The 12,009-nt window shown below is 40.2% G+C and overlaps 1 protein-coding gene across 1 annotated transcript in view; it reads right to left on the bottom strand.

Annotated features, from left to right (window-relative positions):
* The window catches only part of LOC123880489 (proton-coupled amino acid transporter-like protein CG1139), a 71,586-nt gene that overhangs the window by 13,621 nt on the left and 45,956 nt on the right, over positions 1 to 12,009 (bottom strand). The window contains exons 2-3 of the mRNA XM_045928630.1: positions 5,402 to 5,481; positions 1,074 to 1,208 (exon numbers count right to left, since the gene is read on the bottom strand). Coding sequence (XP_045784586.1) covers positions 1,074 to 1,208; positions 5,402 to 5,481 — 215 coding nt within the window. The remainder of the gene's footprint in view (positions 1 to 1,073; positions 1,209 to 5,401; positions 5,482 to 12,009) is intronic.

A 12,009-nucleotide genomic window follows, 5' to 3' on the forward strand; every position in this document is an offset into this window, starting at 1 on the left:
CGGAAAATCAAAGAGTTCCCGCGGGATTTTGAAAAACGTAAATAAATTCACACGGACGAAGTCGCGGGCATCATCTTGTACCTATATAAGCTTTCGAACAAAAAGCTTTATAATAAAAAGCAAATTTTTTCTGATTGGCAGTTAACAGGGCTCTCTCCGTCACTTACTCCATACAATCGTAGTTTCAATTTCATTTGAATATTAAGCAACCAAAGTCCATGAAATTTTGCAGACATATTCTAGAAACTAATATCTGTGCCTGCGGTGTTTTAGATTTTTCTGAAACCGAATATTTTAACAGAAATCTGGAAAACCACAGGCATAGATATTAGTTTCTAGAATATGTCTGCAAAATTTCATGGACTTTGGTTGCTTAATATTCAAATGAAATTGGAACTACGTTTGTATCGAGCGAGTGACGGAGAGACCCCTCTTAAGTCAACTTGGGTCCTAGCTATGAGGTTGATAAATTTGGAATCCACGGACTCTCTTGCCAAAGGAGCGCTGGTAGGCTATTTAGGCATGGCTCTCTTAACGACACGATCAAAAGGGCTCTTGCCACCATAGACGTTCCTGCGCTCATTGAGCCGGCAGGGATTAGTCGGAATGATGGCAACAGACCTGATGGATTGACGCTGGTTCCCTCGGAACGGGGACGGGCGCTAATGTGGGACGCAACGTGCGTTGACACATTGGCCCCGTGTCATATCAAGGAGACAGTATCAAGACCGGGAGCCGCAGCAGAAATGGCTGAAAACGGCAAGCGGCGCATGTATGCCTCTCTTATTGAGAGTTACATTTTTGTTCCGTTTGCCGTGGAAACCCTGGGGCCATGGAGTCTTAGTGCAAAAAAATTTTTACGAGACATTTCACCGCGTTTAATAGCCTCATCGGGTGACAGAAGGGCTGGCTCATTTTTTGCGCAACGGATCAGCCTGGCTGTCCAACGCGGAAATGCAGCCAGTATTCTTGGCACCATTCCACGTGGGCATGATTTGTATAGTAATTAGATAAGGCTAGCTTTAAGTTTTATTGTAAAATTTTCATTAATAAAAAAAAACTTGGGTACTTACGTGGTGGGGTGGTCAACCACGCGGTTGTCATAGGGCTCGTACTCCTCCACCTCCTGAAGGTTCTTCTCGTTCAAGTTGACCAGGAAGATGCCCTTGTCGCCGGGTTTCTTCTTTTCATCTTTTACGGGTGACAGGCTGAAACAATTGCCGTGTAAGTTATATAGCGAAAATTTAACAGAAGGACCAACCACCACCACGACACGGCGCCTGAGCCACCCCCGCCTTTTAGCCATACCGATAAATAACAGATAGATCGATAAATATTTTAAATAATCTACTGCGCTGATTCAATGTAAGAATTCATTTTACCTCATAACAACTGACATATTTAAAGAGGCGAATTTTTTAAAAATTTTTTAACCCCTGACCAAAAAGAGGGGTGTTATAAGTTTGACGTGTGTATCTGTGTATTTGTCTGTGGCATCGTCGCTCCTAAACTAATGAACCGGTTTTAATTTAGTTTTTTTTTTGTTTAAAAGTTGGCTTGACCGAGAGTGTTCTTAGGCATAATTCAAGAAAATGGGTTTAGGTTTTTGAAAGTTATCAGCTTTTTTCTAGTTACTGTAACCTTCACTTGTCGGGGGTGTTATAAATTTTTAACTTTCATTCAGAAGCCCCTTAACTGCAATCTCACTTGGTGGTAAGAATGATGCAGTCTAAAATTGAAGCGGGCTAACCTGGAAGGGGTATGGTAGTTTTGTTAAACCCATACCCCATTGGTTTGTACACGGAACGCTTAATCGTTTGGAGGCACGGCTTTGCCGGTAGGGTACTAGCCACGACTACCAGATCAGAAATTTATTTAGAAACTATTAAATTCCAAACCCCTGCCAGAAATCGGTCCCGAGACCTCCCACTAATAAGACCACAGCGATTACCACTGCGCCAGGGAGGCGGATTCGTATTCTTCAATAAATTAATAAATCAGTAGCTAAGTGGTTAAGATTTCGGCTTCTTATTCGGGGGTGTGAATTTCTGAGCGTGCACCTCTAAATTTTCGGAATAATGTGCATTCGAAGCAATTGAATATTACTTGATGTACGGGTGAAGGAAAACGTCGCGAGGAAACCTGCGAGTTTCCATGAAACTCGGCGGTGTGTGAAGTCTTCCAATCCACACTCGACCAGCGTAGTCCTAAACCCTTCTCATTCTAAGAGGAGTCAGTACTCAGTAGTGAACCGTGATGGGCAGAGGTTATAATCATGAACTGACGTACCAAAAGTCACTGTCCATATCCTGTGCGGCTATGAAATAGCCGTGAATAAGGAATGTTGACAACACAACCTATCGATTTTATTTATAATGCCGTGTACTTACGGTGTAGGTTATAGGTTAGGGAGGGCATTTGATGGCCAATATTGCATTTGCCCGTGCATGAATCATAAGCACTGATATTTATGTAATAGTAGGTATGTTATAATAATATGTTGTCCATACTTGCTGGATTACGGAAAAGCTGTATTATTGTTGTAATTTCAATCGTTTACATTTTGTTTCGAAAAAATCAGAGTTCCCGCGGGATTTTTCAACAAATATTAACGCTAACACTAACAATTTAATAATATTATTTTTCAGAGAGCCCCCTGAAAAATAATATTATTAAATTTTTGATTTAACCAAATGGTTTTGAGTCAAATACCAAAATTTCAGATTTGTAACTTATTTCGTCTCTGAGCTAGAGACCTGTGACACGCGGACAGACAGACGACAGACAAACAGCAGAGTGAAATTAATAGGGTTCCGTTTTTACCCATTGGGTAAGAAACCCTAAAAATGGAAAAGGTTGTTTTATTATGGCTTTCAAACTAAACTGTGGCCACATAACAACAACTGTTCTTACAATTGCAGTTTTCAAAGAACATTTAATTTTTCCGATGGATATCTAAATGATATCTAAGTATTTTTATTTGTCCTTACATTACCTGTATTTAAACTTAGAAGGTATGTTTCTATTATTATCACAAATTCATACTTAAAAAGCTTACGTAAGTTAAGACATGCACATACTTAGTTTTAAATTCCGGAAAATTGCACATTATTTATGTAGAAATCATTATCACAAAAACACATCTAAAGATATTTAGAAATATCACCAATCACATCACAAACACAACTCTGAAGATTAACTTCATAACATTCATATCACTTTAAGTTTAACACAATTAAATAACTCATTCGTCATTTTGAATTGCCTAAATAAGTTAAGTAATTCAGTTATAACACTTGAATTAGGTCAGTAACAATCAAATTATTGTACCTACTTATTCAGAAGTTATCGTAGTAATACCGACGTGAAATGACGGGAAAAACATAGGGGATATTTGTTAAAGTTTTGCATAGGTACCTAGTAGCTAGGATTTTTTTTTAATATAAGGGACGTTTGGACGGCCAACTTACTCGGCATCAGTCATGGTTCGCTTGGAAACGGTAAATGTTTGCAGATATTGATTTATAGATGTTTATTTCTGCGTGATTCAAGGTTGCATTTTAAGCGGTTCGAATTAGTTCCAAGTCGTGCCATACGAAGTCTAGAGCTCTAAGTTGATGGTAGGTCAAAACCTGGCGAAACCGCAGTGAATATACTAATTAGTGATAGGTACTACAGGTAGGTGACAAACACAGGTTTTAGTGGGTGTAAGCTCCGCATATCCCCTCCGTTTCCTATGACGAAGATGTGTATGCGTTAGGCATTTCCTGTGTATAAAAAACGGTCAAGTGCGAGTCAGACTCGCGCACTGAGGGTTCCATACTCGGGTATTTTTTCCAACATTTTGCACGATAAATCAAAAACTATTATAGGTGCATAAAAATAAATAAAAATCTGTTTTAGAATGTACAGGTAAAGCCCTTTCATATGATATCCCACTTGGTATAGTTATCTTACTTTGATAATTGAAACGTATTTTAATTTTTTTTTAATGGTGTGACCACAAATTCGCGGTTTTCAGATTTATTCCTGTACTTGTGCTATAAGACCTTCCTACCTGCCTGATTCTAGGTCAACGGGAAGTACCCTATAGGTTTCTTGACAGACAAGACGGACAGACAGACAACAAAGTGATCCATAAGGGTTCCGTTTTTCCTTTTGAGGTACGGAACCCTAAAAAGGTGCCTGGGTTACAAGGTAAGAATCTGGGTAGAAGATATTGAACCTTTATCCGAACCTGTGAGTGAAGAGTTCACTTTTCCTAGAACCTTTATCCGAACCTGTGAGTGAATAGTTCCACATTAGGGAAGCGTGGAAGACTATGGTCAAACCCTTATCATCCTGAGAGGAGACCAGTGCTCAGTAGTGAGCCGACAATAGGTCATGATGATATCATAGATACGTGATAGCGGTCAGCTGCTGGATCATACTATAAGTCAATGCGCTGGATAGATGACATTTGGTTGAAATTGACGTCAATCCTTAATCGCCCATTGTACTGATTACTGACTACTTCATTTATTTACTGTCAGTACTTTCTGTGAATACGTAATGGTTAATTAAATAGAGGACTAGCTTTTAACCGCAACTTTGTCCGCGCGACCTACATAACCTGCACACGGAGTAATGCGGCTATCAGTAAGTATAGGAATTTTAAGAATCGAATCGGATTTTAAGAATCGGCATCAGGTTTCCTCGCGATGTTTTTCACTTAAAAACGTAATCAAAGAAATAGATTAGCCGCCATATCGACCTCGGTTGGGCAGCGTTCAGGAAGCTGCGAGAAGTGCGAAACATCTACTCTAAATTCCTCAGTGCATGACGACTAAAGTCTTCGAACAGTGTGTGTGAACATTGATGCCATATATGGACCCGAGACATGGTCGGTAACTATGGACCTTATAAAAAAGCTCAGAGTTAGGTACTTAGCGGACGATGGAGACAAGTCTTCTATCTTTTTTCTGGGCTGGTTTCCGCACTAAAACGTTTCCGTCTATTGTGCGGATGGAGACAATTATGATTGGAGATTCTCTACGTCACGAAACGAAAATCAAAGTAATCGACATAGCTCAACGGATTGCGAAGCTGAAATGGCAATGAGTAGGGCACATAGTTTGAAATGCCAAGACGTTGGGGTCCTACGGTGCCAGAATGTCGGTTTCGAACCTGAAAGCGCAGCTTTGGAAGCTATCCGCAAATAAGTGGACAGACGATATTAAGTCGCAGGGAGTTGCTGCGCTGGATGGTGGCGGCGCAAGAGCGTGGTGTGTGGAAGTCCATGAGTTGATGATGATATGATGATGATGATGATGAACTCGTAATCGTAATTAGCGTTAGCTGGTATGTCGACTAGGGTCTAGCTTATAGCTTGTATCGCTCGTCAATCAGGGTCTTTACATACCTTTGTGGCAGGAAGTCGTCTGGCTCGAAGGAGGGGTTGACCATGGGCCCACTCTGTCTGCGAGCCCATTCTTCCGCTTCCTGAAACAATTAGACCATATTGTTTAATATGTACTTGCGCATTGTCTCTAACTGGTTTGGGCATCATCTAGTCTAATTAAACCCATAGCCCATATCCGTGTCCATACAAATATATTATTATAGATGCGAAAGTGGATTCCTCTGTCTGTACCTATGCTAGGTTTTCACGGCCCTATCCCTATTCCCTAATACTGATTTTGACCAAAGGCACAGAGATTCAATTCATTTCAATTCAATTACCTTTATCCGGTCCTATTAAAATAATAAACGCGAAAGTTTGTATGTATGGATGTATGAAAACTACTGTCGAGGCCTTACCTACACTGGCAAGCGTCAAATGTTACCTAAATTTGACGCTACCTAGGCTTTGAAACGACTAGTATCTTTGATTTCACGACACCCCTTAATATTTGACAACTATATGTCGATTTCAGGATAAACCGAGAGTTTCATCCTATGGTTTCATCACTCTAGTTCATTTTGATTGAGTTTAACGGATTAGATTGACAGGAGTGCGCACGTATGCGTTCTTTGGGACATGTTGTTACTATGAAACGCCGCATATACAGGAACATTATATTGCTGGGCGTGTTATTTTTGTAAACTGCTACACGCCCACGCGCTCGCACAGTCTCAATGGCAACGACATTGATACCGCTCTTCTTACGTTTTAGAGTTCCTTAGTAAAGCAAGGAATCCTCATAGTTTCTTCCAGTCTGTCTGGAATGGCTGTGGTACATCCACAGCCATTTTATTAATACGTGTTGCAAATTTGTTTAGCAAAGTTTTTTTTAAAATTCAGATAGGTAAAAGTTAGCCCTTGACTGCAATATCGCCGGATGGTAAGTGATGATGCAGTCTAAGATGGAAGCGGCTGGAAGGGGTATTTCAGTTTTCATTAAATCCATTCCCCTTTGGTTTCTTGGTATCGTACTGGCTGGATGGGGAAGGCTGAGGACCGGGTGTAGTGTCGCTCTATAGGGAAGGCCTATGCCCAACAGTGGACGTCCACAGGCTGATGATGATGATGACGCGGGTGCAGTTACGAGTGTACGCTACTTCCTTAATATAATATTACTAGATATTTGCAACCTCACACAGCCTGGGTGAAAAACTGGAAAATTACCACGGAAAATTTTACATCTCCACCTAAAAATATTTACTTATGCATCTATTTATAGTTTTTATGAGATTCTAATTATAAGATCAGGAGTATCGAGCTGTTAGTAGAATGGCATTAGATTGTTGAACCTTCACAAATAACTCGTTTATGTCATAAAAGCCTACCATGTACCCACACTCTGCTAAGTGCTAAGTAATTTAATATTTACATTTATATATGGACACATGATTTGAATGACCAAAATAATTCTTTGCTTCCAAGAAAAACGCATTGGCCGTCGTGATTTATTCATTTATTATTTCAATGATTTTCTATTTACAGCATTAATTACAGTATCATCTAATTGGATAGAGTTCTTTTTAATTCAGATACAAGTTAGCCCTGGACTGCAAACTCACCTGGTGGTAAGTGATGACAGATTTAGGTATAAATTGGGTTTAGATAAATAAGTATTAAAAGCAAGTTAATAAGATTTTCGAGCGAGAGGGTTCTTCGCTTGGTTTTTTCTTCAGAAAACTTTTAACCCATCGTCGACCTACTGAGCACAATGAGAAGGGCTAAGGCCGTAATCCATCACGCTGGCCCAGTGCAGATTGGCAGGCTTCAGACACCTTTGAAACATTACGGAACTCTCAGGCATGCAGGTTTCCTCGCGATATTTTCCTTCACCGTTATGGCCCAAGATCCCACTGCCGCCAGACGTTCCTTATTTTCTGAGAAACAAAATGCATGGGATAGAGCATGTGCTAGTGCGTTCTTTTAATACGTTTGTATGGAGCGAGTGACGGAGAGACCCCTCTTAAAACGTACGTACATAACTCCGAAAAGTTAAAAGGTGCGCCCCCGGGATCGTAATTTCCCACCTCCCAAATAGAAGGTAGCTATCGTGACAATCAAATGGTTTTGAAAACAGAGAAGCAAACATTTTGTATTTTTAAATTAGGAACCTTTGAATTTCCTCTACTGTTTTTTTCTTTTTTAGCCATAGAGCATTACTCTTGCCAAATTCAACCGTATTCACAGAAGATAAAGGTGAGTTTGAGTTATTATCAAAAAGTCTCGGCTCCACTATTCCACATCAGTCCGCTGTATGCGGGATGCTTACATAAAGAACCAGCGCCAGCGGTTTAATTACGGTAAAATTACAGCTACTGTGTGACAATCGCAATCATGTCTGATTGGCCAACCCTCGCACACTATAGGCTATAATGCATTGTTGCAACAAGAATACCATAAATTCAATCAATCAGAATAATTGCGATTGCAATAATGATTGATGCAGGTTTTCCAGAATCCATCTAAAGGTTTCCGGTACTGACAGATTGGTGCAGGTGGGTACCGATTAGTAGGTATGTGTAAAATAGCCCCATATTATCTTATGAGCTTTCACTTAAAAACACAGACGTATAAGGTATAAGATAACTAAAGGCTTTACCCTCATCGAGCTACCGAATTGCACCTACCTACCGGAAACTTAGGTTCCTACTTCTGTAAGCAAATATCCTTAGTTAGTGCGCTGTGCGACAAAGTAGGTAGGATAAAGATTATATTACCAATATACCTACCTAGTCACAATTTACACAGTTAGGAGGTTCCTGAGCGCGTTAAATAGCTGGAAGTGTTAAATTATGCTCGCATCACGCATGCGCAAAGTAGGTGGAATGTCTCATCTTAAGGTTGCCCTTTTCTTCCTATTTTTAGCCCTTAATATATGCAATCTTGCCTGTCCCCCTTAACGCTTTATGGTCGAAACTATCCATAATCTATTGATAAGATACTGAGCGACGTTGTTAATTGCCAAAAAAGGATGATACAATTATTGACAAACAACAATGTTGATAAGTTACTTATTGACAAAAAAAGATCCTATACGGGTTACGCGTAAAGCAATTGTTACTTGTCAAAGATTGTTTAAGTCTTCTTGAAAAAATAACTTGTCTACTAAAACTCATCATAAATATATTAAGAGAGGTTAGGATATTCATAGCCCCTTTGATCTCAATGATCCATCCGCACGTATCGTTGTAACCGCAGAATGATAAGGTTATAGAAATGGTATCTGTGCCTCTAACACCAGGTCAGCATGTCACAGATTATATGTAATTATACGTAACTTATACAAAAAGTGCTAAATTGAAATATCATTATACTTGATCACAATTTGCTAAGTTGCTTATCAACTGCTCATGGAGACAAAAAATAGTACTAATAGGTAGTACTATAATAATAATGTACGGCGTACCGTGCGCCACACGATCGAACATGGTACGACGGCGAACCGCGTTCGTGGTTCAGTTCGATCGTCTGTTACTATAACGAGAACAAACTCGATGAGTCTATGCTAGTGTATGAACAAAGATCGATTTCTGGTCTAATTCGAAGCCGAGGCAGATTAATCGGCTATTCAACTAGCAAAGATGCGTACGGTAGAAGTATTCACCAACACTATTCTATCCCACACCTTTTTTTTCTCAGCAAAAAGTAACGTGTAGCGGCACTAATTATTTTGGAACATATGATTTGATTTTGATTTTGCGCAGTGACAATCCACCTTATAACACTTCTATACCTATATTCTAAATTCCGTGGTTGTAAAATTGTAACCTGGCTACTGACTAGGAATCGAGTAACGAGCTACTTCCTGCCCTCAGTATGCAAATCTCTCAATTAGACTATCAGATATTGTCCGGTCTGTGCCAATCACTTCAACTAGACTCGTAGTCTATGATCATACCTGAATGACATACATGAGTTTGTGATGCTCGGGCCACATTACGTTAACGCAACAACGCCATAATTATCGCGATAATTCCGCCGATAATCAACGCACTAAATGAGTGGGTACTCTTGAACGGATAACATCTAATGACGATTGATTTGGGATTAAAATTGTCTAACGCCAAACGGCAATGTGATTGCCGTTGTGAAATTAGCGTGAGATAGTGGCTACACCTACGGTTAGCGGCCATTAACGCGTTTTCCAACGGCGTTTCCCGTTAATGTTGCCGTGCCATGATTGTTGTGATCATAACAATTTTTAACCCCCGACCCAAAAAAGGGGTATTATAAGTTTGACGTGTGTATCTGTGTATCTGTCTGTGACATCGTAGCGCCTAAACGAATGAACCGATTTTAATTTAGTTTTTTTTGTTCGAAAGGTGGCTTGATCGAGAGTATTCTTAGCTATAATCCAAAAAAATCGGTTCAGCTGTTTGAAAGTTACCAGCTCTTTTCTAGTAACTGTAACTTTCACTTGTCGGGGGTGTTATAGCAGAGGTGTCAGAACCACTTTCAGGGCTTACTGCCAGTCATTTTACACGTGCAGTCTGTGGACGGACTACAGGCAGCGGACCTACAGTGCCTTGCGTGTTCAATATAACAATGTGCTGAGAGCGGTGTTGAGGAAGCCTCGACACTGCAGTGCGTCGGCAATGTTTGCGGATGCTCGCGTGGATGATTTCTACGCGATCATGCGCAAGCGTGCCGCGTCCATGATGCGCAGGCTAATGAGTAGTACCAACACTCTTCTCAGCGCATTGGCCAGGAAACTAGATAGTCCTCTCTGGAGGTGCTGGGGGGGTGCGCACATAGGCGCCAAGAGGCTCCCTCGGGCTTTTTAGTTATAGTTTTAGTTATACAATTAGTTGTTAAGCTGGAAATAAGTACCTACTAACATAGTTTAAGTGATTTGTCATACTAACACAATTATGGGTCTAATGACCTGAAATAAAAGTCAATTTATTTATTTATTTATAAATTTTTAAGTGTAATTTTATTGTTGTTATTGGCAAATTTTTTGAAATGAAACAGCTCTACTGTATGGACCGATGGATGGGTTAAACGAAAATCTGGGAAACGACAGACATTTGTTGCCACGAAGTGCCACAAACTTTCTTTGGGTTTGATAGGTAATTGTTCAAAGGAGAATCAATCTGCGTTTGTATGCAACGCGTTCAAGAGCGCTCGAGGTGAACACCTCTTCAAAACTAGTTCGTGTTTAGTCCATGTGAAACAACATTTCAAGTAGGTAGGTAATAGGTATACCGTATAAGTAGGTACCGTATGAGTTAAGAGATATAATCTGAGTTTAAGTGTGGCAATTACTTCAACACTCGAGCATGCCCTTGACGCTATAAAATTGCCCACTTTTAATTTCTACCTACCATATGTCATAGGCTGCGATATCCTAGCGGTTAAGATGTTCGCTTTCTATTTGGAAGATCGAGCGTTCGATCCCGTGCAAGTTTTCGGAGTTATGTGCGTTTTAAACAATTAAATATCACTTGCTTCAACGATGAAGAAAAACACCGTGAGGAAAACTGCATGTCTGAAAGTTCTCCGCACTTGATCAGCATGGTGGATTATGGCCAAACTTTTCTTGATAGGAGACCCGTATTCAGCAGTGGATCTATAGAGCGCACTTTGAATTTGCTCAGACTTGAGACACTGTTAAAACGAGACAGCGTTATACCGCTGGCATAAATCTGTCTCGTTTTAACTGAAACTTAAGTCTAAGCAAAGTCAACGTGCGCTCTATCACACTAATATTATAAAGTTTGTATGTGTGTGTGTGTGTGTATGTTTGTTACTCTTTCACGCAATAACTACTGAATGGATTTGGCTGAGAATGGAGATAGATAATATTCTGGATTAGCACATAGGCTACTTTTTATCCCGGAAAATCAAAGAGTTCCTACGGGATTTTAAAAAACCGAAATCCACGCGGGCGAAGCCGCGGGCATCTTCTAGTTATTTCTAAATCACTGGTCTGGTCTGGTGGGAGACTTCGGCCGTGGCTAGTACCTAGTCTATATATTTCAACTTTAGAGAAGGAGATATGCGTAGATTATCACGTTTCATCTATCTCCATACGTACCTACCAGTATGATTTTAGTAGATCTTGTGTTTTTTTTTTATATACAGGAAATGCTTGACGCATACCCTTCCGTCAGGGGAAACGGAGGGGTTATGTGGGGCTTGCACCCACTAAAACCTGTGTTTTGTTCCTCAACGGACTGGCGGTTGCGCGGGTATCACTAAGGTAGTATTCACCGCACTCCCGCCAGGACTTGACCCGCCGCCAAGCGGACTCCCGATAAGTAGTAATCGGTGATCAGTTCTGTTTTTGAAGAATTGACCTTAGCATTCGGCATCGATGTACATAAAATCCTTAAAATTGGTTGCCAAGGAAATGTGCAGTCCTCTAGTATTAAGTTACATTTTACTTGTAATTTAGCTAAGCTAATAAATTACATCAAATGTAACCGAACTACCGGCTACGACTCAATTCTGTAAATGATGAGTCTGCTTTCGTAATAACTTCATTGTTATATTATGTTACTAAACTTTCGATAGGAATTTCAGGAATCTTGGGTGAGTTTGTGTAGGTGGTGTCAGTAAGGTGA

This window comes from Maniola jurtina, chromosome Z (assembly GCF_905333055.1).
Source record: "Maniola jurtina chromosome Z, ilManJurt1.1, whole genome shotgun sequence".
NCBI lineage: Eukaryota > Metazoa > Arthropoda > Insecta > Lepidoptera > Nymphalidae > Maniola > Maniola jurtina.